General features: G+C 49.3%; 1 protein-coding gene across 4 annotated transcripts in view; it reads left to right on the plus strand.

The window, feature by feature from the left end:
• Positions 1-27,250, plus strand: part of NLRC5 (NLR family CARD domain containing 5) — an 85,754-nt gene that overhangs the window by 17,995 nt on the left and 40,509 nt on the right. For 3 of the 4 annotated variants that reach the window (XR_011538470.1, XM_070613696.1, XM_070613698.1), the window contains exons 2-14: positions 7,827-7,944; positions 10,655-10,961; positions 11,766-11,825; positions 15,628-15,696; positions 16,896-18,570; positions 19,670-19,753; positions 19,899-19,982; positions 21,353-21,436; positions 21,551-21,640; positions 22,752-22,811; positions 24,209-24,274; positions 24,774-24,857; positions 26,621-26,704. Coding sequence is in view for 3 of the 4 variants with exons in the window: in XM_070613696.1 (XP_070469797.1) it covers positions 10,667-10,961; positions 11,766-11,825; positions 15,628-15,696; positions 16,896-18,570; positions 19,670-19,753; positions 19,899-19,982; positions 21,353-21,436; positions 21,551-21,640; positions 22,752-22,811; positions 24,209-24,274; positions 24,774-24,857; positions 26,621-26,704 (2,735 nt within the window). In the remaining variant the exon portion in view is untranslated. The remainder of the gene's footprint in view (positions 1-7,826; positions 7,945-10,654; positions 10,962-11,765; positions 11,826-15,627; positions 15,697-16,895; positions 18,571-19,669; positions 19,754-19,898; positions 19,983-21,352; positions 21,437-21,550; positions 21,641-22,751; positions 22,812-24,208; positions 24,275-24,773; positions 24,858-26,620; positions 26,705-27,250) is intronic. The other variant, XM_070613697.1, reaches the window with a different exon arrangement.

The following is a 27,250-nucleotide window of genomic DNA, read 5'->3' on the forward strand; positions in this document are numbered from 1 at the left end:
GTTGTGAAAGAGGATGGCAAGGCGGGGCTGCGAGCAGTGTCGCCACGGGCAGGGCAGCACGTGTGTGAGAGGGCTGGGAGGTGGCCGGGAACCAGATGGTGAAGGAGCCTTTGTGCCTTCGTCCTTTGAGCCTTCCTGACATATGCACATCTGCTTTGTGAAAGTCATGTGAGCATGGAGTGACTTTTGTCTGGGCCGTGGTGGGGCTGGTGGAGGTTTAGACAGAAATGAGACCAGAGCCGAGGTTTAGAGATGACTCTGGCCGGAGGGGTGTGCGTGTGTGCGTGTCGGGACTGGAGGTGGGCGGGCTCTCCAGGCAAAGGGGACGGCGAGGGCCTTGGGGCTGCAGGGGGGGCCCTGGGTTGATTCCTCCACTCCCTCCTTTAACCTCTACGCCAGTAGCACCTCCAGGATGGCAGGAAAGACTCCCCAAGAGCACAGTGATGAAGGCTGGGGAAGGGGTCACCTGCGTAAAATTGAAGCCGGGGCCGTGTGAACCCCCGGTGCACACCCCTCAGGGAGGCCGGCACCCCGACAGGCCTCCAGGCGCGCCCCCTGCCCTCTTCCCTCTCGCTGTCTGGACCTGGAGGGGCGGGAGCGCTGGACCACAGATCTGCAGGCCTGGATTCCCTTTGGGTGCTGACTCTGTCTGACTTCACGAGCCGGGGCACCTCCCTGTCTCTCTCTCTGGGCCCCAGGTTTGGTGGCCTTGTCCCAGGGGTGCCTTGGTGATTTTTAGGGGTACACTTCAGACAAGGTGCTCCACTACCTTGCTTTCTGTAGAACAACAATAAAACTTTACGCATTTGGGTAACATGAACCTCGAAATTTATGTGTAAATCCAAACCTGCCAGCCGTGCATGGAGAAACTGATGGAAGCACAGGGACTGAGAATATTCTGTTCCATTCTTTGACGGAGACTCCAAATAAAGATTTGAATGACAACCAGTATAGTGGAAGTAATAGATATATTTAATTTTTTTAATTAATTTTAACTCGATAATATATGCATATGGTACAAAATTCTAAAGGGTCCCCTCCCTGGGGACAATTACTATTGTGAGATTTGTTCCCAGAAATATTCACATACTTAGAAATATACACACACATTTTTTCTTGACACAAATGCAGCATACTCTATATCCTGTTCTGCCTTTGCTCTGTTTTAAGGCTTAGTGCATCTTGGGCACTGTTCCATATCATCCACATGGTTCTGCCTCTTTCTTTTTAGTGGTTGTGTAGGATTCCGTCTCATAGATGTGTCATTATTTAGCCAGGTCCTCTTCAATGAGAAGTTAGGTTTTTTCAATCTTTTACTATTATACATAAGGCCATATTAAATATCCCTGAACATCTGTTATTGTGCACATTATGCATATATCTGTAGGCTAAATATCTTGGTGTGGAATCGCTGGGTGTGACTATGTGGCGTTTGCAATTTTGGTAAATAAAGATTGTATCGGCTTACACTCCCATTAGCAAGAAGTCAAAATGCCTGTAAGTTCACGCCCTTGCCTACTGTGTAATAGCTTTGTCGATCCAAGAGCTGGAAAACAGGACAGTCATCCCTTCTTATCTTTGCTTTTGCTTTCTGCGGTTTCAGTTCCTCACAGTCAACCTCGGTCCGAAAATATCAAACAGAAAATTCCAGAAATAAATAATTCATAGGTTTTAAATTGCACAGCCTTCTGAGTGTGTGATAAAACGTCCCAGCGTCCCGCTCCATCCCGCCTGGGCCGTGAATCATCCCTTTGTCCAACGCATCTGCAATGTATCTGCTCCCCACTGGTCACTTAGTAGGCCTCTCGGTTACCAGATCATCTGTAAAGTTCGTCCTTTAAGTGAAAAAGTGGGAGTTTTCAACTTAATAAAGAAGGAAAGAAAATCGCATTTTGAGGTTGCTAAGATCTATGGTAGGAATGAATCTTCTATCTGTGACATTGTGAAGAAGAAAAAAGAAACTGGTCCTAGTTTCGCTGTCGCTCCTCAACTACGTGTGTATAGGAAACAGCGGAGTGTATATAGAGCTGCACGCCATCCGCGGTTTCAGGCGTCTACTGGGGGGTCTTAGAATACACCCCCCGAGGATAAGGGGGGGCTGATGGACATCTGTTTTAGCTTTGATGCATATTTCTTCCATTTCGTGGGAGGTTGAACATCTTTTCACATCTTTAAGAGCCGTTTGTATTTCCTTTTCTGTAAACTGTTGATGTTCCTTGCCCACTTTTCTGTCAGGTCGTAGTTCTTTTTCTTATTGATTTGTAGTAATTCTTGATATGTTAAAGACATTTATGGCTTTGTGATGTAACCAGCAGATATTTTTCTACTTTATCATTCATCTTTTCACCTTTTTTTGCTGTATTCTTTGGAATACAAAAATTCTGACTTGTATCTGGTCAGTTTCATCCAGTTTTTCTTTTATGATTTTTGGATTGTGTGTCATACTTAGCTAGGCCTTCTCTACTCTGAAATTATTATTTTTTTGATTTGTTTTTGGAAGAAGATTAGCCCTGAGCTAACATCTGCTGCCAATCCTCCTCTTTTTGCTGAGGAAGACTGGTCCTGAGCTAACATCCATGCCCATCTCCCTCTATTTTATGTGGGACTCCTGCCACAGCTTGGCTTGATAAGCGAGGTGTAGGTCCACACGCGGGATCCAAACCAGTGAACCCCAGGCTGCCGAAGCGGAGTGTGTGAACTTAGCTGCTGCATCACTGGGCTGGCCCCAGAAATTATTTTTTTAAGAAAACTTTTCCTATGTTTTCTTCTAGCATTTAAAAATTTTTAACTTTTTTTGTTTTGAAATATAACACAGAAAAAAATGCAAAAAAACTAAACGTACAGCTTCATGAATTGTAAATTGATCATCTATCATCTTCTAGAACTTTCATGGTTTAACTTTTTACATTTAAATTTTGGCCCACCTAGACTTTATTCTGGCATAATTTGTGAGATAAAAATCCATCTTTATTGAAAAAGAATATCTTTTTAAATGTCATGGAATATTTTAAAATTTGTCATATACCAAGCACAAAAGGGAAATCTCAACATATTCCCCAAAGCAGAAATTTCACAGGACTTATTCTTTGTACAGTACAGTGAAATGAAAAATTAATGGCAAAGTTTTAAAAAATAATTTACCTTTCTATTAAATGACTCAGTTCAAAATTATAATTTACTAGTAATCTAATGTAAATTTGATGTAAAACTTCATGTGAATTTGTGGAAATCAGCCAAAAGTGAAACAAAAGTGTTTTATTTTTTTTAAAAGGAAAAGACTAGAAATGACCTAAGCAATAAACTGACTCAAAAATTTAAAGAGTAACAGTCTCCGTAAATCGGGGAAAAGAAATAAGAAGATAAAAACAAAAATTATAAAACTAGGAAAGGGAAAATGCTGCAGAATCGATAAAAGAAAATCAAAGTTTGTTTTTAAACAAGAGGTACCAACTGCTGGCAAATCTAATAAGGAGAAAAAGACAAAGTAAAATAAACTAATTTAAATGTAAAGATGTGAGGAGATTTAAAATATTATATGCAAGAAAATATTATATACAACTGTGGGCTATACTAAGCTGGAACATTCTTGACAAAAAGAGCAGTTGTCTCAAAAAAACATAAATGGCCAAAAGTTAATTTTAAAATAAGTGGAAAACAATTAACACAATGAGGGAAATTTTTAAGTTGTCAAGTTTGATTTTTTATGAACTGTTCAAACAACTTGATAGTGTTGAGAAGGATTCTGGCTTCCTCTCTGGGTGAGGCGGGAAGGTTCTGGGCCACAAAGGCATGTGATGTGGGCATGTGATGTGGGCCGTCTGGTGCTCTGGAGGACATCGGGGAGAGCAGAAGAGGGGAGCAGGACTCCTGGTGCAGGGATCCAGGTGAGAAAGGATGGTACCAGGTCCAGGCAGCAGTGCTGGAGGAAGGGAGATTCTGCAACATGCTTGGAAGGATGACGCCATCGCTGGCCTGAGTTAGAGGAAGCGTGAGGCGACCCTTCGCCGAAGTGGCGAAGGTGGTGGCGGAAGCAGGCAGCTTGGGAGGGAAGGTGAGGAGCTCAGTTTTGGACTCGGAAATCTTTCGATTCATACGAGGCAGCCAAGAGGAGTAGTTGTGAGGATTAAAATAGATGAGGCCGAAAGGCACTGGCATTTTGCAAATATTCATTGCATCATCTGTTCAGCTTTTGCAACCACTTTTCCAGTGAAAATGTAGTTTTGGACCTATAACACACAAAAAATGTTAAACTAAAATATTTCCTCCATAAGTATGAATAACTTTTCACTTTGGATCTTCAGCCTCCGTCTGTCATACTTAATACAAATATTTATCCTCATTTATTACCTTCCTATTTCTGTTTAAGTTTTATTATTTTCCATGACGTAGGGAACTTCCATTTCTGTGAGCCATCGCAGATCATTTCTTGTGCTTACTCTCTCCTCACGTATTTCTCTTTCTACACATTGCAGAAATGTCTAGTCTAGTTTTTACTGCAAATGTTTTTATGGGTTTTTTTCACATTAAAATGCACCCGTTAAAAAAGTTCGAATGGTACAAAGTGGCCCAAAAGAGTACAGCGTAAGGGCTCTCCTTTGCCTGCGTGCCCCAGGTCCCCTCCCCAGACACAATCCTGTCACCAGTCTCTTGTGTAGCCTTAGAGCGGGTCTTGAGGTATGGAAACACACACACGCGTGCACACACGTTTGAAACATACACGTGCCCGAGCTCGTTAAATCTGGATTTACTGAATAGGATACTTCATCGGGAGTCTTTATCACTTGGCATAATGTTTTTGTGGTTCATCCATGTGTAACATGTATCACTACTTTGTTACTTTTTATTGCCAAATAATACTCAACTGTATAGATGTATCATATTTTGTTTATCCCTCCATGAGTTTTTTGACATTTGGGTTGTTTTCACCCTTTGGCTATTATGGATAATGGACCCTTGTGGATGAGTTTTCAGTGTGGGTATATGGTTTCATTTCTCTTGAGTATAGACCTGGGAGTGGAACTGCTGGATTTTATGGTCCCTCTATGTTTAACGTTTTAAGGAACTGCCAAATGGTTTTCCAAAGTGGCTATACCATTTTACGTCCCCGCCAGCAGTGTGTAAGGGTTCCCATTTCTCCACATCCTCATCAACACTAGGATTGTCTTCTCTTTCATTGTAGCCGTTCTATGTGGGTGTGAAATGGTATCTGGTTGTGGTTTAAATCTGTCCATACAGAACATTTTAATTTAATTACTTAGTTAAAAAATAATTCTTGCAGCCGGCCCGGTGGTGTAGTGGTTAAGTTCACGTGCTCTGCTTCGGCTGCCCAGGGTTCACAGTTCAGGTGCCAGGTATGGACCTAGCACCGCTCCTCAAGCCACGCTGTGGTGGCATCCCGCATAAAGTGGAGGAAGATGGTCACAGATGTTAGCTCAGCCACAATCTTCTTCAAGCAAAAAGAGGAAGATCGGCAACAGATGTTAGCTCAGGGCCAATCTTCCTCACACAAAAGTAATAATAATAATAATTCTTGAGCCAGCCCTGATGGCCTAGTGGTTAAAGTTTGGCATACGCCACTTCGGCAGCCCAGGTTTGGTTCCCGGTGTCTATCAATAGCCATGCTGTGGCAACAGCTCAGTAGGAGAACTGGAAGGACTTACAACTGGAATCTACAACTGTGTGCTGGGGCTTTGGGGAGGAAAAAAAAAGAGAGAGGAAGATTGGCAACAGATGGTAGCTCAAGGCAAATGTCTCCTAGCAAAAATAAAAATTCTGTAAGTTTAAAATACTTGGATTACTGTGTGTTTTAATACTATGTATTATATATAATAATATATACACTACTATATATTTAATACTACTTTTTCTCTTAAGACCATTGAATATTGAATGGTGAGTTTTAAGTGAGTGTGAAGCTAATTTGAACTCTATTCCATTCCTTGGATCAAATTTTCTATTTTTAATCCAGCTTTAATGACAGTCACTTTATAATATGCTTTGTTATGTTGGGAAGTCTCTCCGTTATTGCCTGCCTCTCCCAGCAAATAGGCTTTGATCTAATTGTCTTCATTTTTTTTCTTGTTATCTAATTCTAACTTACAATGTTTATTATGAAATACCTAAAGCGTGCAAACACTTGTCGTTTCTGCCCTTTTTTGTCTAAATGATGTATAATTTTATCAAGTTCTCTGCTACAATTTAAGTGGCATTGCCTTCAATCTACATATTAACCGGAAGGGTTTTTTCCTGTCCTTTCCGTGGTCACCAGCAGGTCTGTCGGAGTCCATTTGGGCTGCTATAACCGGGTGACATAGACTGTGTGGCTCACTCAACATGCATTTCCTTCTCACAGTTCTGGGCGCTGGGAAGTCCAAGATCAAGGTGCCAGCAGACATGGCGCCTGGTGAGGGCTCCTCCTGACTTGCAGACGGCCGCCTTCCCCACATGGCGGTGAGCAGACAGAGGAAGCAAGATCTCTCCTGCCTCTTCTTAAAAGACACTAACCTCACTGCGAGCCATCCCCCTGACCTAATGACCTCCCAAAGGCCCCCCCTCCAAATACCATCCCACTGGGGATTTGAGCTTCAACATTCGAATGTGGGGGCACGCAAACATTCAGTCCATAGCAACGCTTCGTCTCGGTTCACTCCTGCCTCTCTTCATTTCTTCTGTGAGAATTGACAGTTTTGTTTCAAAAGATATTATTAGTACCCCAGTACCTCTTCAACACGATCTATTTTTCCTTTTCCTTTTTTTAATTAAAAAATTTTTTAATTGAGATATAATTGACATATAGCATTGTATTAGTTTCCAGTGTCTTTTTTCTTTTCCTATTTCGAACTACAGCGCTCGCCTCTGTTCTGTTAGAATGTGCCTATTTGTGCGGATTTATCTAAGGTCCTGGAACTTTGTAGGTACAGTCCTTACACTTCGTAGATACACCGTCAGTGCACACACTGATCTTTTGGCTTTCTGTCTTTCTTCCATGTGGCTTTTAGCCGTGTTTTTTCTTGTCCGTTTCACATTGTTAGCCAAGCTGTCAAAAGTTGCATTACATAGGCATTGGTGCTAGGGCATCATTTTATTGAGTTCTTGGCAAGGCAGCAATCAAAGCCTCTGGGTTTTCTCATTAAGAAGAATATTTACTCTCAATTGTTTAAAAAACACTTCCTAGTGTAATAAGAAAGAAGATGGGAGGCCAGCCTGTGGTGCAGTGGTTAAGTTTGGCACGCTCCACTTTGGTGGCCTGGGTTCATGCTTTTGGATCCCGGGTGTGGACCTACACCACTCGTCAGCCACACTGTGGTGGTGACCCACATATAAAGTGGAGGAAGACTGGCACAGATGTTAGCTCAGGGCTAATCTTCCTCAGCAAAAAAAAAAAAGAAGAAGAAGAAGAAGAAGAAAGAAGATGACAAATCCTAACCCTTTTGGAGTTTTATTGGGAAAGGAAGTTGGCATCTGCCATGAGGACTATTCCATGTTCATCAAAATAAATCAGCTGTCATGAATCTGCTGGATTTGAAGGGCACACTCTGATGCCACAAGTCACTGTAAGGTGAATGTCCGAGTTGGAGAAGGGAGAGGGGCATCCTCTGGGCCCGATGTGGCAGGAGGTGACACTGGGGAGGACTGGGCTGTGCAAAGTCTAGAGACAAAAGGAGCTGTGGTCTGGGAAGGATCTGCGCACGAAGGCAAGGGGACTGTTCCTGCGCCAAGTGTCCTCCGAGGGGGTCTCTGGAGGAGGGTTCGGGCTGTGCCTTTTTTACAGCATTCCTCTTGGAATTTGGGATGGTGGGGAGAGCGCCTGTCTCCTTTCTCCTTAGGGGCCTCCCCACTGGAAACAACCTGCAAATCCAGCTCAGGCCGTGGGGCTTGGCCGAGGCACCCATGAGACCCTCTCCGCAGACGCACTAGAACACCTATGATGAACCAGGAGGCCAAGTAGGTGACCTTTCCCCTTTCCTCCTCTCTCCCCTCCCGTCCACTCCTCCACTCTCCTCCTGCTCCCTACCACGACCTGCCCCTACCCGGACTGACCTCACTGGGCTGCCCCCAAAACGGCAAGCTACCCTTGGCCACCATTCAGCAAATCAACCAGGGCCCGAGACAGCATCTGATCTACCCGTTTCATAGATGGTGTGACCAGGGCCCAGAGACGGAAGAGACTTGCTCAAGGTCATTCTATGGGTGTTTCGGCTAGGATAGGCTAGTTTGTATTGCAGTAACAAACAACCTTCAAAGTCCTCGGGTTACAGCAACGAAAGCCCGTTTCCTGCTCCGACTTCTTGTCTATTGTGAATTGACTGGGGCCTCTGTTCCACATTATCCTCTTTCCCGGACCCAGGCTAAGGGAGCAGCCAAGATCTGGAATACTGCCGTGGTCGAGGAACAGAGAGAGCGTGCTGAACCGCACACAGGCTCTGAAAACTTCCGCACAGATGGGACACGTGTCATTGTTTAGCACATTTCATTGGCCACAGCAAGTTTCATGGCCATGTCTGATTTCAAGGGGCGGGGAAGTTCGGTCCTACCAAGGGCCTGGAAGGAGCAGAAGGATGTATCTGTGAGCAGCCCAGATGCTCAGACAAAGAGTTATTGCAGAGCTGGGGCGAGAGCGCTCGACTCCTCACTCTGGGGCCGAGGATCTCGCTACTGTAATCCTCCGTCTCCGAGGCTGTTTGCTACAGAAGCCTCAGTGATCAGGTTGATGTAATGTGCTCTTTCTCCCAGGGGTGCTTACCCTTAAAGAGCTTGATGTCTTACTCCAAGAGGGTAGAGCACTAATGGTGGGAGCAAAGGCATTGTGTCAGACCGGCTGGAGGAGAAAGCTGAGGATAAGAACTTCCCCAGAAATCACGCCATCCAGGCACTTCTCACCTCCACCTGGCATCTTGCTGCCCTAGATCATTTCCTTATGGGCGGCATGGACGTTGCACCCTATAGCTGGGTAAAGAAGCTGTGTCCTGGGGCATGGCCACATCCACTTGCCAAGATCACACAAAATCCAGGAACTTAGCCTTGTTTGGTGCCATCTAGGCTCCCAAGGCCTTGGAAATTACGTTAGTAAATTCCTGCCTCCAAGGAGGCAAGAAATCTCAGTTCTGAGCCTGGCTCTGCCACGGACTCGCAGTCTGACCTTGGGTACATCCTTCACCCTTCCCCGGCCTTAGTCTTTCCACCTGTGCAGTGGGGATGTGATCCCTGCCTCCCCCATGGGTGTGCGCATGCTTCATGAATTCTCAAGCTCTGCCTGAGCACGGAGCTATTGCTTTTAGTCCGGTTGCAGAGGTGTGACCAGAGGGGATGGGGACACATGCGCAGTAGGCGTCTGCTGGGGGTCAAGGGAGGAGCTGGCATCTGAACCCCGCACACAGAGTCCTGTGCCCCGGCTCTGGGAGTTGGTAAGGCTGGCTCCTGGGTGGCCCTGCCATCCTTTTCAGAGTTGGAGGCAGGGTCTCTGGAGTTGTGAGGATTACGTGAGGCACACAAAGCACTTAGAACAGTGCCCAACATATAGAAAGTGCTTTCTAAGTGTTTGCTGCCATTCTTAAGGAAATAGTGCCAGAAAGTACATTTGGAAATGTTATCGCATTTTCCACTGCAGGGTGGACCAACAATTAGTTAACTGATCCCCAATTGCTGGATATCTAGGTTGCTTCCAATTTTTGTCTATTGTAAATAATCTTGCAGTGAACAGCTTTGTAATTAAAAAGCTGTACATCCATGATTGTTTCCTAAGGCTAGAGTGCTAGAAATGGAATTGCTGAATCAGAGACTGCATGTTTTTTAGGCTTTTGCTATGTAAGTGTCCCTTGCCCAACCAGCAGGTTGTTTGAGAGTTCCAGTTTAGAAGGGAGGAATTTGCTTAGAAAGAGAGAGATGGTTTGTATTAGCTAGGATTAGATTCCACTGTGAGTAGCAGAAAGCACTAAACAACATGCTTTAAACAGAATAGAAATGTATTTCCCTGCCATAGAGTAGAAGTTCAAAGTCAGAGAGTCCGAGGCAGATGGACAGCCTTACCCTCCACCTTCCTCAGCACTGGCTTCCACCTCACGATCCAATATGGCTGCCCAAGGTTCAGTCATCACGTAGGCATTCCAGCCAACAAGAAGAAGCAAAGAAAGCTATACAGTACTTCTACGTACTTCCCATTGGCCAAAACAATTACATGGCTACCTCTAACTGCAAGGGAGGCTGGGAAATACAGTCTATTCCAGATGACTAGGGAATATTCAGGGGTGCTAGTACTAGGGGAGAACGGGGGAACGAATTTTGGGGCACTAGTTGTCTCTGCTGTGAGCTTAGCTCAGATAGAGAACAGCAAAATGGATCCAGGGAAACAAAGAACAAAACATCCTCAGGGGACCATCCACAGGGAATGAACCAGACTGTTCCAGAGCCAGGACACAGGCGCAGGTAAGGGAGGGGGTGCAGAAGAAGCAGGCTGACCTCCGGGGAAGAAGTATTGAGACTCCCCCGAGAGGCCACTTGTCTGCCTGTTTTCTGCCCCTCAAATGTGGGGAGTAGTTCTTGACTGCCCCCCTAGGCTTCCCCCCAGCTGACTTGTCCCCCTGCTCACCTGCCTCCCAGCTCACCTGGCCCCCAGCTCACGTGCCGCTCAACTCACCTGTCTACCCTGTCCCTGCAGGGCAAGCTCCTCATGGACCCCGATAGCCTCCAGCTGGGCACCAAGAGCCTGTGGAGCTGGCTCGTGAGGCTGCTCAGCCAAGCCCCAGAATGGATGAACGCCAAGGTGAAGTTCTTCCTCCCCAACATGGACCTGGGCTCCAGGAGCGAGGCCCTGGACCCCTCGCAGAGGATCATCCAACAGCTCAGGGAACTGTACGCCCAGGGCCCGGCCCCCTGGCAGACGTTCATCCACTGCGTGTGCATGGAGCTGGAGGTGCCGCTCGAGCTGGAGGTGCCGCTGCTGAGCACGTGGGGCCACGGAGACGGTAAGGGCAGGCGTGAGAGGTGCCAAGAAGCCAGCAAGCCCCTTGTTGCATGGAGCCTGGGAGGCCCAGGGAAGGCTGGGACCCACCTGAGCGACACAGAGACAATGTGGCCAAGCCAGGAACAAAATTCCAGGCTTCTGAGCACTTCCCTAAGCCCAGCAAATCAGCTGGGGACCTGGAGGACCCTTCCTTCTACCTTGCCCCACCCCAGCTGCCCAGAGAGGCAAGATACAAGGACAGAAAGAATCAGGTGACTCCTTTTGGCCAAGAAATTCCAAATAGCCCACAATGCCCAGGAGGTTTCTTTTCACAATGTGGTCAGAAGCTGTCACAGGGGGAGCCCTCTGACCTCTCCTGAGGGGCGGGCGGGTTGAACTCTGTTCCGTTCGGTGCGCGTTTCTTGGACATCTTCTATTTACACAGCACCGTGGGGCAACACAGAACATTGAGGGGCAATGATGTTCCTGGGGAGGAATCGAGAACTCACTGAAGATCTCTACCACAAGGCAGAGTGCAGCAAAGGCAGGAAGTTCACAGTATGAGTGTATGCATGTGCACATGCATGAACACATGTGCATGCACACACATGCCTGCACATGCACAAACCTGCATATAGACACACATTTCTGCCCACAGCTGCCTTCAAGGCTCACCACCAGTTGTGCTCTCCAAAGATCACAGAGTATAAACTTGCTGGGGACCCATCCTGAGGGATGGGCCCTGAGTCAGACACCTGGCCAGAGCCGGTCCCAGGGCATCGCACCACAGCCCCATAGTATATTATTATCCTCCCCTCTCTTCCAGGGTTTCCCAGTCCGCTGGAAGCTGGTGAGGACTGCGGACCAGAATCTCAGCTCCAGCACGGTGAGGCCCCGGGTGGGCACAGGAGGGGCCCCACCTCCAACCCAGAGAAGGCTCATGGTGGCTCATCACAGCTGTTTGCCATAAACCATCCTCCTCGTCCACCGCCCCATTTGCACATGTCCCCTGCTCTCCCCATGGCTCGCAGTGTCATCTCCTCCCCTGCTGTGCCCCTCAAGGCTTTGGTCTGTCCCCACACCTGTTCCCAGGGGTCTAACCTGGAGAGTCTGAAGTTGTCAGCCCTTGGCCACTGCCAGAATCCCCTGTCTGGTTTCCCTCAATGAAGCCTGTTCTCATGTCCCTGTGCCCAAGCCTCAGGGCCTCATGTTCCAGCCCCACAGACCCAGACCTCTGGCCTGAGCCTCCCCCACAGACTGCTCTCCACACCCAGCGAGCTGCTGACTCATCTTCCGATGGGCTGGGAGGGGTCGCAGATCAAATGGCGGCCCCCTCACCAATGGTGAACCTGCTCAGAATCTTTCTTTCTTTTTCTTTCCTCTTTTATTGTGGTAAAATACATATAATGTAAAATTTGCCATCTCAAACATTTTTAAGTGTAGTGTTCAGTAGTATCAAATACACTCACATTGTTATGCAGCCATCATACCATCCACCTCCGTAACTCTTTCTATCTTGTAAAACTGAAACTCTGCCATTGAACAATAGCTCCCCTTCTGCCTGCCCCAGCCCCAGGTAACCACCATTCTACTCTCTGTATCCATGATTTTGAGTACTGTAAGTACTTTAGGTAAGTGGAACTGTTTTGCAACTGGCTTATTTCACTTGGCATAATGTCCTCAAGGTTCATCCATATTGTAGCATATGTCAGAATTTCCTTTCTTTTTAAAGCTGAATAATATTCGTGGTATGTATGTACCGCGTTTTGCTCATCCATTCATCCATCGATGGACACTTGGGGTGCTTCCATGTTTTAGCTGTTGTGAATGATGCTGATGTAAAGATGGGTAAACCAATATCTATTCAAGAACCTGCTTTCAATTCCTTTGAGTATATACCCAGAATCCAGGGTCACTTGGTAGTTCAATTTTTAATTTTTTGAGGCACCTCTATACTGTTTTCTACAGCAGCCGTAGCATTTTACATTCCGACCAACAGTGTACAGGGTTCCAATTTCTCCACATCCTCGCCCACACTTGTTTTCTGTGTTTTGGGTATAGACATCCTGATGGGTGTGAGGTGGTATCTCACTGTGGTTTTGATTTGCACTTCCCTAATGATTAGTGATGTTGAGCATCTTTTCATGTGCGTGTTGGCCATTTGTGTGTCTTCTTTGGAGAAAGGTCTCTTCAAGTCCTTTGCCCATCTTTGAATCAGCTTGTTTGTTTCTTTGTTGTTGAGTTTTAGAAGTCTCTCTATATTCTGGATATTAATCATTTATCAGATATATATTTTGTAAATATTTTCTCCCATTCTGTGCTTTGCCTTTTTACTCTGTGGATAGTGTCTTTTGATGCACAAAATGTTTTACCTTTCATGAAGTCCAATTTGTCTATTTATTCTTTTGTTGTCTGTGCCTTTGGTGTCATCTCCAAGAAATCACTGCCAAATCCCATGTCATGAGCTTTCATCCTACGTTTGCTTCTAAGAGTTTTATTGTTTTAGGTCTTACGTTTAGGTCCTTGATCCATTTTGAATTAATTTTTGTGTGTGGTGTTAGGTAAGGTCCAGCTTCATCCTTCTGCACGTGGCTCTCTAGGTCTCCCCAAACACTCATTGAATACTGTCCTTTCCCTATTGAATGGTCTTGACACCCTCGTCAAAAATCATTTGACTGTATATGAGGGTTTATTTCTGGGCTGTCTGTTTTCTTCCGTTGGTCTCTATGTCTGTCTTTATGCCAGTACCACACTGTTTTGATTACCGTAGGTTTGTTATAAGTTTTGAAATCAGGAAGTGTGAGTTCTGCAGCTTTGTTCTTTTTCAAGAGTGTTTTAGCAGGGCGAGGGAGGAGGGCGAAAGGGGTGATTAGGCGCATGTGTGTGGTGATGGTTGGTAATTAGTCTTTGAGTGGTGAACATGATGTAATCTACACAGAAATCGAAATATAATGATGTACATCTGAAATTTATATAATGCTATAAACCAACATTCCCACAATAAAAAGAAAAAGAGTGTTTTAGCTATTTGGGGTTCCTTGAGATTCTATATGAATTTTAGGATGGGTTTTTCTATTTCTGCAAAAAATGTCATTGGGATTTTGATAGGGATTGAATTGAAATTGTAGATTGCTTTGGGTAATATAATATTGACAACTTAATAATATTAAATCTTCTCGTCCATAAACATGGGATGTGTTTCCATTTATTTATATCTTCTTCAATTTCTTTCAGCAATGTTTTGTAGTTTTCAGTGTACAAGTCTGTCACCTCTTTGGTTAATTCCTGTGTATTTTATTCTTTCTAATGCTATTGTAAATGGAATTGTTTTTGTATTCCTTTTCATATTGTTCTTTGTTAGTGTATGGAAATGCAAATGATTTTTGTGTGTGACTTTCTACTCTGCTACTTTGCAGAATTCATTTATTAGTTCTAAAATGTTTTTTGTAGAGTTTTTAGGTTTTCTACATATGAGATCCTATTATCTGCAAAAAGAAATAATTTTACTTCTTCCTTTCCAATTTGGATGCCTTTCATTTCTTTTTCTTGCCTAATTGCTTTGGCTTGCACTTCCAGTACTATGTTGAATAGAAGTGGTGAAAACAGCCTTCCTTGCCTTGTTCCTCATCTTAGGGGAAAGGCTTTCAGTCTTTCACCATTGAGTATGATGTTTGCTGTGGGTTCAGAACCTTTATTTCTGTAGAAATGTGAACTTTTTGCTTATAGCTGTGCATGGCACTAACACCAACATGCTTTAACAGGAAACATCCACCCCACAATCCCAGCTCCTCAACAATCAAAACTGTTTGTCCTGGTCCCTGCTCCCTTCCGACCCTTATCACTAGGCTGGCATAATTCTCACATGGCTGTCACCAGGCCTGATTCAGTCCCTCATTAATAGACGACGTGTTAAATTATTGAAGTACTCTCAAACTGGTTCTAGTCCCTCTTTGGGACCCCTGGGTCTCCCTGCAATCCAGCAACTAAACAGTTGACACTTGGCAGGGCAAGGGGCCTGCTCAGGGGCTGTTCTGATTGCTCACTGTCCTAGCTGTAGGAGCATCCTGCTTTTCTTCTTAAACTTCTCCCCTAAGTCCTCTTTTCTTTCTCCCTCCCCTCCTTTCTCTCTCCCCTTCCTTCTTGTTTTCCTTCTTCCTTTCCCAACATCTTCAGAAAGGCATTAGAATGACTCTTGAAAATCCAGGCAACCATTGAAGAACTCACGAAGCCATTTGAGGCAGTGAGGCAATGTGGGAGATGGGAAATCAGAGTGATGAAGCACACAGGCACACGGGGTGGGGCACAGCCCTGGCCAAGCCTGTTGGAAACTCTTCTTTTCCAACTAGTGGTGGCCTCCACAGAGCTGGGTCCTTCCCAAGCCATTTAGTGCTTGGGACTAAGTGTTTCTGAGGCTGCTGGCTGTGTGCCCTTCACCCTGCGTGCTGGACTGGGAGATCCCCCAGCCCAGAGCCTCTGGCCCTCTCACCAGGGCCCAGGACCCCCTCTGCAAACAGAAGCTGGTACTGATGCAGCCTTTGTCCACTGCCTGCCTTCCTTCAGCCTCTGGGTGTGGATACGCTTGTCTGCCTACAGCTCGTTTGTGGAATGAAGCTCCCCAAAGATGCTGGGTACCCCCTCAGCCCAGGCCTACAAACCTCATCACTTACTCTTTCCTTCATTCTTTCCAGGTATCAAGCGGCCTCATCAGAGCTGTGGGTCCTCGCCCCGCCCGAAGCAGTCCAGGAAGCAGCAGCTAGGTGAGTACCAAGGTGAGGCGGGACCCAAACAGAGGGATTGGATTGCCTTGGCGCGGGGACACAGATCCTGGACTCTGTTCCCTGCTGACAAGCCTCCAGGGGCCCAGTGACTCTTGTCTTGCAAGCTTCCAGGAGAGAAGGATTGGAGGTCCTGTGTGGGCAGAAGAGGGGCTGAGTCTAGCAAGGAATAGCCTCCCCCAAAGGCCGCAGGAGGGCCTCTCCAGAGATGGCTCAGCTGAAGAGCTTGAAGCATCCCAGAAGGCTGCGGCTTCATCATCCAGACTCTTCCTGGGACACCCCCATGTCCTCAGGGTTGAGGGATCCCCAGGGAGGTGACCTGCATGCCTTCAGGCCTGGGTCCTCATTGGCCAGTTTAGGGGTGAGCAGGATACCAGGGAGAATCACCCAAGACAGAAGCCCTTTGGGGCCCTTGGAGACATGGGAGCTGCTGAGGACCAGCCGGGCCAGGGGGAGTGGAGGACACAGAACTTCTCTCACTCTCCACCAGTTGTTCAGAAAAGCCCTTGTTCTCAACCATCTCTCCCACCAGCTGGGAAACCCAAGCCCCGTGGGCATAGCCAGAGGATCCACCGATGGTCAGACGATTCACGTCTCTATAACATAGGCCACTACCCCAGTACCCCCAGTGTAGGCTCCCAGTGGCCCCAGTCCTTCCCCTGGGCCACTCAGCATCTCCCAATGACCCAGCAATTAAGAAGCCCATGCCTGGGCCTGTAGGGGCCCAGCTCCTGCAGTTCTGATGGGTTAGTACCTGGGCCTGCAGGTTGTTGCTCACCCCTGGGCATTGCAGGACTGAAACATTGGGGAGGGGCACAGGTCACTCAGACATCACAGCAAGAGGTTGTTCCACTGAGACGTTGCAAAGGAGGTGCCTCCTTCCCCTCCCCCATCAGACTGAAAACTTGACACCAGTTCAGTTGTTGTGAAACAAATCAAGCCATGATCCACACGTCCCCATTCATAATCCTCTGTTTAAATGGCTGCCAGAGCCTGTGCTGCTGTAGAACCAACTCTTTCGAGGAATTTGGGTGACACGAGAGGCCCTGTGTGCTCTTGCCACCACTGCGTCCTGTACATACACAGCTGAGGCTACTGGCTCCCAACAGCCGACTCTGAGGGGAGGGGATGGGGGTGCGGGGAGGCCTTCTGCCCTCACGCCGTCTCCCTGCCCCCTGCAGAGTTGGCCAAGAGGTACCTGAAGCTGCTGAGGAGTTCTGCCCAGCAGCGCTACGGCGGCAGGATCCTGGGGCCGGGGCAGCCGCTTGTCTTCCCCCAGGCCTACGTCCCCCCAGTCCTGCAGTGGAGCCGAGCCACGGCGCCCTTCAGCACTCAGGAGGGGGCCCTTATGGGGGACCCCAAGGCAGAAGATGGCACCGACGTGAGCATCCTGGACCTCCTCAACACCAGGGCTGACAAGGGTCCCAGGGTGAGGGTGCTTCTGGGGAAGGCGGGCATGGGCAAGACCACACTAGCCCACTGGCTCTGCCAGAAGTGGGCCGACGGCCAGCTGGACCGCTTCCAGGCCCTGTTCCTTTTTGAATTCCGCCAGCTCAACCTGATCACAAGTGTCCTGACACTGCCTCAGCTCCTTTTTGATCTGTACCTGAGCCCCGAGGAGGGCCCTGACGCCGTCTTTGAGTACCTGGAGGACAATGCTAATGGGGTCCTGCTGATCTTTGATGGGCTGGACGAGGCCCTCCAGCCCTGTTCCAGCAGAGAGACTGTAGATCCTGAGGCCCTAGGTCCAGCCCTCACCCTCTTCTCTGACCTCTGCCGTGGGACCCTCCTGCCCGGCTGCTGGGTAATGGCCACCTCACGTCCAGGGAAGCTGCCCGCCTGCGTGCCCACGGAGGCGGCCACGGTCCACATGTGGGGTTTTGACAGGCCACGGGTGGAGGAGTTCGTGGGCCGCTTCTTCAGCGACCTGCCGTCGCAGAAGGCCGCCCTGGCAGAGTTACGGGCAAACAGACGTCTCCGGAGCTTGTGTGCGGTGCCTGCACTGTGCCGTGTCACCTGCGTCTGCCTCCACCATCTGCTCCCAGGCAGCTCCCCAGGCCAGTCTGCGGCCCTCCTCCCCACCATGACTCAGACCTATGTGCAGATGATGCTCGCCATCAGGCCCCGTGGGTACCTGCCTGCCAATTCCCTGATGGGTCTCTGTGAGGTGGCCCTGAGTGGCCTGGAGACCGGGAAGGTTATCTTCTCTGCCAGAGACATCCCTCCAGCCACGTTGGCCTTTGGGGCTGCCCACGGCCTGCTGATCTCCTTCTGCATCTGCATCAGCCCTGGGCGCCAGGAGACAGGCTATGCTTTCCCCTACCTCAGCCTGCAGGAGTTTTTTGCTGCCCTGCACCTGATGGCCAGCCCCGAGGTGGACCAAGATGCACTCGCCCGCCATGTCACCCTGAATTCTCGCTGGGTGCTGCGGACCAAAGCTCGACTGGGCCTCTCAGACCACCTTCCCGCCTTCCTGTCGGGCCTGGCATCCTGTGCCTGCCGCCACTTCCTCAGCCAGCTGGCACAGAGAGACGAGGTGTGGGTGAGTGCCAAGCAGGCTGCGGTCGCGCAGGCATTGAGGAAGTTGGCCACCCGCAGGCTCACGGGGCCGAAGGTGGTAGAGCTGTGTCACTGTGTGAGCGAGACACAGGAGTCTGAGCTGGCCGGCCTGGTGGCCCAGAGTCTCCCCTATCAACTGCAGTTCCACAACTTCCCACTGACCCACGCCGACCTGGCTGCTGTGACCAACATCCTGGGGCACAGGGATGCTCCTGTCCACTTGAATTTTGAGGGCTGCCCCCTGGAGCCCTCCTGCCCTGAGGCTCTGGCAAGCTGTGGGCAGGTAGAGAGTCTCAGGTGAGAGCAAGGGCAGGGGAGGACTAGGGAGGACCTGGGAGGGAACTGGGCTTTTGGGAGAGTGGAGGCCAACCAGTCTAGCAGCCTCTTGCTGAGGGAGATGGGGTCAGCGTCTTGAGTATCAGAACAGACAGGCCCTCATTGCCCCTTAGCCTGTGACACAGTGAGGAAGCTTCATGCCTCGCCAGGATCTCTGAGGTCCAGTTGGATCTCCTCTTGTTGCAGTTTCTGGACGCTCTTTCTCTCTCTCTCGGTCATGGGCCAGAGCCTCTGATCCAGGCTGTGCTGCTAGAGACTGTCTGACTTTGGACAGGCCATTAAACTTCTCAGCCTGAGTTTCTTCATCCCTAAAATGAATCAATAATCATACCTACTTCATGGGGTTGTTGTGAGAATGAACTGAGATAATGCATAAAAAACACTTCTTAGTATAGTTCCTGGCACACAGTAAAGGTTTGATGTGTGTAATAGCTAGAGAAAAGGCTAGGCTGTAGTGACAAAGCCTCCCCCCACCCCCCATGCAGTGGATTAAATAATGTAGTGCTTTTTTTCACTCTCATGGAAGACTTAGAGGTAGATGGTCCAGGTCAGTGGGATGACTCAGTTCCATGTGGTCGGGCAGGGACCCAGGTCCCTTCCATTGTTGCTCCATCATCTCCTTGGGCATCTTGATCTGCATGATCAAAGCTGCGTCGTGGGTACATCTGTGCTCTGGCTTGGGGGAACGGAAAGAGAGAGCATGGGTTAGATGCACCCAATGTTAAAGCTCAGGCTTGGAAATAGGGCACATCCCTTCCACTCATTCCTGTGGTGAGAACATTCCAGTGATGAGAACATGGTCATGTGGCTGCACTGAGCTGCAAGGGAGGCTGGGAAATGCTGTCTCTGGCTGGGAAACCATACTCCCGGCTATAGCTATGTAAGTGGAGAATGGGTTTTGGTGGACAATTAGCAGCCTCTGGCATAATATGTATTTGTTACTACTACAACAATTACTACTCCTACTATTAACGTTACTGTATTAAGTTCCATCTGTTGGAGGAGGGGGTGGGTGATGACCAGCATTGATCCTCTGCCACCTTGCCTCTTCCTGTGGCAGCTTTAAGAGCAGGAAGTGTGGGGATGCCTTTGCAGAAGCCCTCTCCAGGAGCCTGCCAACAATGGGGAGCCTGAAGAAGCTGGGGTGAGCCAGGGCTTGGGACCGAGAGGGACCCTCAGCCTGGGATGCCTGGAACTCTCCTCCCTCCCCTCAACCCTACGCGGGGCAGATTCCTGGCCCGCCCCCTTTCCCATTGGCATCCTTCTTCACCGTCTTTGCTTACTTGTAGGTTAGCGGGAAGTAAGATCACTGCCCGAGGCATCAGCCACGTGGTGCAGGCTTTGTCCCTCTGTCCACAGCTGGAAGAGGTCAGGTGAGTGATCTCCAGGAGGGTACCCTGGCCAGGGGCAAGAGTCACTGCCCAGGCCCCAGGGTCCCCCTGTCAACAAGTTTGATTCCATCAGGGTCTGGCCAGACTGAGACCCAGAGAGGGGAGGCATCAGTCCAAGAACTGGGTGGGCTGGATCCAAACACAAGGCTCTCAGAGACCCCAGAGCAGTGCTTCTCTCATCTCACATTTTGGGGCCTCTTGAAAGAGCTTGACTTTTGAGGTTCCCTCCACTCTTTCTGTGACCCCAAGAGAAGGGATGGCGGTGTGTAGGCAGTTGTCAGGCACTGTGGGTACACATATATTCATGAAGCACACATTCCTCCACATTTGTGCACATGTGTATACACACTCACACTTGCCAGTTCACTTAAGTATATGCCCCACATGCATGCACATTCATAGGTGTGCACAAGTGCAGCACACACATGCATGCACACTTAGATCCACATACACATCTAAGCACGTAGGCACAAACATACTCCTGCCCTGTGTCTGTGATGAGTGGCCTGAGAAAGTGGCAGCCTCCTCAGCAGCTCACTGGCAGAACTGCTGCTAGCTCATATGGCCCCTTTATGAAACTTAGAAAAGGGACCACTTCGTCCAGGCAGATGCAGCGCAGCGCACGGGTGCGCCGCTTGCTGAGTGGAGCATTAGCGGGACCACAGCTCTCCTCTCTCCTCCTCCACTTGGTGTCTTTGTGCGTGATCACTCTGGGTGATGGGAAAAAATATTAAGTTCACTCTTGCTAATCAGGAAAGAAAAGTAAATGTCAACCAGTTCAATATTTCCAAACCTTTGGCCTGACCCAAGTGGTCACGCACAAAGGCACCCTCACACTCTTTAGTTCTTCTGTCCCTGCAGCTAGGAACCCAGGCAGTGCTGGGCTGTGGACCCTATTTGACAGGTGGGGAACGTGGGGTCAGAAAGGAATGTACTTGGCCTAGGGCTCTGGATGAGTCAGGGCCAGAGCTGAGGCTAGAAGCAGCATCTCCTGCATCCTGTTCTAGACTCTGCTCATCACCTGGGAGCCTCAGGCACATCCCAGACATAGCCTTGAGAGCAGGGTGCTGGGTCTGCTCGTCTCACCTCATGAGACCTTCACAGGCCATCCTCTGGATCCCATGGGCCACCAGGCAGAAACTCCCCTATAGGGACTGAATAGGGACAGACGTGAGTCCAATAAAGGGCTTTTCCTCCTAGCTGCACCTGCTAGATACCATGGAGCAGGTCACCAACCTGTTCCCGGCCCCTGTCTTGTGTTTCCCACATAAGGGTGGCCTGTTACCTGCCAACTGGGGCTTCCAAGTGCCCCATCCCCAGGGCTAACAGACCGGGCCTCGATCTCCCTGCAGCTTTCAGGACAACCAGCTCAAGGACCAGGAGGTGCTGAGCATCGTGAAGATACTCCCTCGCCTGCCGCACCTCCGGAAGCTTGAGTAAGCAGTCTTTCTGCCACCCCTGCCCAAGCCACCCTCCTCCCTTTGAGAGTACAGGTCTGGGGCCCTTGGGATAGGGGACTCACTCCTGACACCTTTGCCACCACTGTGCAGCCTGAGCCGCAACCATGTCTCTGACTGGACCCTACTCCACTTGACAGAGGTGGCAGTCACGTGCCCTACCGTCAGGATGCTACAGGTCACGTAAGTAGAAAGGGTGGGAGCCTGGTCTTCAAAGTCTTGAGAAAGGGGGAAGGGAGGGTGGAGGATGGGAAAAGGAGGCCACTAGTCTGTAAGACCCACGTGTGCATGCCTGGGTCTGTTTTACTCACATTGGTGTCTCCAGAGCCTAGTTCAGGCCTGGCACCTGGTACTCAATAAATAGTGAATGAATAGAAAGATGGATGGATTCGGGGGTCGGCCCCATGACCAAGCGGTTAAGTTCACGTGCTCCACTTCAGCGGCCCAGGGTTTATCCTGTTCGGATCCTGGGCGTGAACATGGCACCGCTTATCAAGCCATGCTGAGTCGGTGTCCCACATGCCACAACTAGAAGGACCCACAACTAAAAATATATAGCTATGTACCAGGGGGCTTTGGAGAGAAAAAGGAAAAATGAAACCTTAAAAAAAAGAAAGAAAGAAAGAAAGATGAGTGGATGGGTTGGTGGATAGATGAGGGAATGAATCAACAAATCCAAGAAGGACAGGCAGAGCCGGAGTCCTTAGCCGCGTGTTGCTCTCCGTGGTGCTGAACCAGCATTGCTTGTTTGGATCCCTGGGTAGGTTAAGCGCAGTGCCTCTTAATCCTAAAATGCTATGACTCTTATAAAAACTCTCAGCATTCCTAATTTTTATTATCTTCCTTGTAAAAATTGTTTTCTTGACTTTTTTTCTGCTTTTTCTTCCCAAATCCCCCCAGTACATAGTTGTATATTTTTTAGTTGTGGGTCCTTCTAGTTGTGGCATGTGGGATGCTGCCTCAGCGTGGCCTGACGAGCAGTGCCATGTCTGTGCTCAGGATCCGAACCAGCGAAACCCTGGGCCACTGAAGCGGAGCATGCGAACTTAGCCACTCCGCCATGGGGCTGGCCCCTTTTCCTGACTTTTTAAAACACTGAGGATTCATCAAGCAATGACATAATCACAATTCTGGACATATCTGATTTGGAGCACTTTTGCCCATTCTGTTTTTTCTCTGTCAATTACAAAATCAGCTTTCTCTGGATTTTGGGGGCAGCAAGGGATGCACAGGTAGGAGGTGATGTGCTGGTTTCCAGTCCATGGGTTTCATGGCTTGGTGTCTGACCCTGCAGGAAGGCGGACCTCATCTTCCTTCTCTCCCCACCTGCAGAGACAGCTGCAGAGCTACCAGGGTAAGAAACTGAGGGGGTGGAGGTGAAGCTGGGCTCAGCCTGAGAAGCGATCTGGCCTCGGGCAGTTGTGGGGAAAGGTGGCCAAGAGACCTTAGAAAGAGCTAGAATGTGGGGATTCTTCTTGCTACTGCTGCCCTGAGAGATGACTTACTTCTCAGAGTTGGCAAAAGACTTTAGCTTCTTCTAGCATCTCTGGACCACATCTGGCTCCCATGGTGAGGGAACATCCCCAGAAGTTTGAGAGTGAGTCAGACCCTTAGGGAGGCCATGAAGATACTGTAAGATTGGCATTAGTACGCAAGGAAAGCTCTTATAACTAAGAAAAGGGGAAGGCAATTATGGTACCTACATCTTAGAGTTATTCTGAGAATTAAGTGAATTAATACATTTGAAGTGCTTAGAACACTGCTGGCATCCAGTTGGCACTCAAATGATGGCTGTTCAAGCTGTGCGTGGATTCCAGCTTGGCCAGTCCCGGATGGACACAGTCCTTTCCCTGCTCTGAGCCTCAGTTTCTTCGCCTGCACCAGGATCTAGTAAGACCAATGTCTTTTTCCCTTCCGACTGTCTAGAGCTGCAGTGCCCAACATGGTAGCCACTAGCCACATGTGGCTATTTAAATTTATATTAATTAAAATTAAGTAAAATGAAGATTTTAGCTCATCAGTCACATTAGCCACATTTCAAGTGCTCAATGTCCATGGCTGGCTAGTGGTTCCCATAGTGGATGGCACAGATAGAAAACATTTCTGTCACTGCAGAAAGTCCTGTTGGACAGCACTGATCTAGAAGTTTGTGGAAACCCGGCTCATAATGTCCCAGCTCCCTGCAGCCCCCAGCCCTCCCCTGGCCCTGTGGAAGACAGCCTGGAGGTGCCATGGCTTCCCGTGGACTGGGCCCACATACAGTCCATGCTCCTGGCCTTCGGAACCATACATCTACATCTGGATCTACGTACATCTACAAATGGAGACCATCACATCTTAGACAATAACAGCTCCTTTTTACTAAGCTTCAATCTTGTGCCTATGCTGGGCACTTGGCCATACATCATCTCATTCAATCTTTCAATCACTCTAGGTGTTAGATATTGTCATCCCATTTTAGAGAAGAGAAAATGGCAGCTCAGATGGGTGAAGCGACTTGCCCAAGGCTGCATATGCCCAGCTGTATATGGCAGAGCCAGAATTTGAATAAAGGTTCCATTTGACCTCAAACATTTTGCTCCTGCTGCTTTGCTGAATAGCACCTTCAGCACCTCCAAGCAACCATCTTTGTTACACATTCACTGTGGGTCCTGCTACGGGGTCTTCAGCCCCTAGAAGGCAAGGGAAGAGGCTTGGTCCATTAGACCTTGGACCCTGAGCCCAGGCCAATGTTGGATTTGTTCTTACCAGAGCCCCAGACCTACAGGAAAGTGCCAGCTCAAGGAAAGAGGCTCAGAGCAGAAGCCTGACACTCAGGTACCTCAGTGGGATCCATTACCTTAAGGGGAGGGATGTAATATGGGGGGAGGGTCCCTTCCCAGGGAAGGCATAGCACGGTTGGGGAGGATAAAGGGAAAAGCAGACATGGAGCAAGGAAAGGACATGAGTAACCCATCCTGGCCCAAACAAGGAGCATCTGTCATAACGACAACAATAATAGCTACAATTTAATGGACCTTTGCTGTGTGCTGGGCACTGTGGTCCATTATAATCCATTACCTCATTGTAATTCTTTTGAAAGCCCTGCAGAATACACATTGTTATTCCCATTTGACAGAGGAGGAAATTGAGTCTCAGATGGGTTAAGTGCCATCCCCAAGATCGCTCAGCTACTGAGAAGTGGGGCTAGGATTGGATTCCTGGTGTGTTGGCCTCCTGGCTCCCCAGCTCCCACACCTGGTGATGGCACTCGGAGCTCGAGGAGGCATGGTGTAGCTTCTTGCCCTGAACCCCTCTGTCTCCACCCCCACCCCAGGCTACAGGAGTGTCAGCTTGGGGTCCATGAGGTGGAGATGCTCTTAGCCCAGCTCCGGAAAGGCCCCCACCTGGACGAAGTGGAGTGAGTATTGTGGAAAGCGCTGGGGCAGGAGACAGGAGGGGAGGGCAGTATAGCAAGAACATGCTGCCTCATTAAGAATTTGGGGGAATTAGATCATTGTAACAGCCACCACTGTTTAACACTTGCCCTGTGCCAGGTGCCTTTACATACATCTTATCATGTATAAATTAAGCCACAGAAAGGCAAGTTTGCTCAATGTCACACAGCTAGGAAGAGTCCAGGCCAGGGTTCAAGCTCAGACAGTCTGACTCCCAGCCTCAGCCTGATAATCACTCTCCTTGAGATCTGCAAAGCAGAAATCCCACCACGCCCAGGTCTGTCTTCCAAACCACAGCCCTCGGGGTCCCCTCACCCTCTGTCTTCCTCCCAGAATAGAGTGAGAAGACCTATTTTGGGGCTGGAGAAATTCCCATGATGCCCAGCTCCTGGGCGGGGCCTTTGAGAGGAGGGCTTGGGGATTGGTGGAGGTCCTGCCATGTCACCAGGAGGGGACCCCTGCCAGGACCATTCCAGGAAATCAAATGGGTACGAAGGTGGAGTGATGGAGTGCCATAATGTGTTGTAAGATGAATGACCCACCCCAGGGTGAGATGGATGGGGTGAGGCCTGCGTTGGTGACCAAAACTTGAGCCTTGACCTTGTGCCATTGGGAGAACCAAGACAGGATTAGACGGTGGTTTTACCAAACTCGTGCTTCCACCTACCTTGCCACCACTGAGCCTGCCCCTCCCCCAGTGCTCTCACCTGAAGTAAGGCCCTGTCACCCACCTGGTTACGTAGCCCAGACACTTCTCAGCTCCCTTGACCTCCCCCAATAGCCAGTCCATCCTGAGTCAACTAGCCTGCTACATCACTCTCAAAACCATCCTCTTTTCTCCACCCTCTTTTCATTTCAACTCCCTAGTCCAGACCATTTACATCTCTCACTTGAATGACCCCATCCGCCTCCTCACTGGGTCCCCTGCTTCCACCCTGGCCACCTCCACCTGGCAGAGAGTGAAATGCATTTCACTGCTGCCTGCCTCCTTCACTCCTTCCCACTGCTCAAGATAAAGCCCAAATCCTAAAATCCTGTGTGATCCAGAGCCCCACCCCTAACCGCAGAGCCCCATCTGACCCCGTCCTCCCACTCAATCTTTGATCCAGACATGCTAGACCCTTTCGGGTTCTCAAATGTGCTATGCCACAGGGCCTTTGAATGTGCTATTCCTACTGTCAGGAACACTCTTCCCCCTTCTCTTTCATACCCCTTACCTATTGAACTCCTAGTGTTTCCAGCAAGTAGCGCCAACATCAAGGAAGACTTCCCTGACCCCCAGACCAGATCAGATGCCCCTATAATCATGGAGTTTATCACAGGAAGCGATTATGTATGTTACAGCATAAAGAAACAGTTGAAAGTGGGGGCCTTGAAGTCAGGCTGCCTGGGTTCAAGTCCCAGGTCCTCCTTTGAGCAAGTGGTCTAACCACTCTACCTCAGTTGGCTCATCAGTAAGATGAGGATAACAATAGTGCCTAACAACTGATAATAGTACCATAACAACTCTAGGAAGTAGAGTTCTCATGAGGATTAAATATCCAGTAAGTGTAGAGGCGCCTAGGACAGCGCCAAGCGTGTAGGATGCCGTCTTTCAGTGTTTGCTGTTATTACTAAGGTTCATCTATTGGATTGATGCTTTGACTGGTGGCGGTGGGGGACCGCGTGAGTGCCGAGGTTGAGGGGGCCCACCCTAGCAGCACAGGGCATTGGGCCTCTCTCTCAGCCTTTCAGGGAACCAGCTGGAAGATGAAGGCTGCAGACTGATGGCAGAGGCCGCGCCCCAGCTCCACATCACCAGGAAGCTGGAGTGAGTTGCCCACCCCACTATCGGGTAGCGGGGAGGGTCCTGGAGCCCCAGCTGGTCCCTGCCACCCCTGGTCCCCATGCCCACGGTCACCAGAAATGGTGCTGCTCTACCGGCCATCCCAGTTCCAGCAAAATTGGAGTGGTTCGACCATGCCCTGCTTCCGCCTCTGGCATGAGTCACTTAGCTCCAAGTGTGAAAACTCCTTGCGTGTGTAGAATGTGTCCACTGTACCTCAATAGCTAGTGTCCCAGTTTGTCCTCACAACAGCCCTGGGTGGGGTGCAGTGGGGATCTGCATTGGAAAAGCATCAGGGTATTGTGTGGACGGGTGCTGGGGTGTTGGGTTGGGATTTTGGGGTGGGAAGCAGTGTGTTAGGGTGGGGGTACAGTGCTGGGGGAAGGGGTGGGTTGTCGGGGTGGTGGGATGGAAAAAGATAAAGGCTGTTGGGTGTGTTGCGATGTTGCATGGCATGGGTGGGGCTGGGGTTTTAGGGGTGAGTTAGGGTCTGAGCATCAAGTGTGGGTTGGGGTGGGGGAGCAGTGAGGT

Source organism: Equus przewalskii, chromosome 3, assembly GCF_037783145.1.
Source record: "Equus przewalskii isolate Varuska chromosome 3, EquPr2, whole genome shotgun sequence".
In the NCBI taxonomy this organism is placed as follows: domain Eukaryota; kingdom Metazoa; phylum Chordata; class Mammalia; order Perissodactyla; family Equidae; genus Equus; species Equus przewalskii.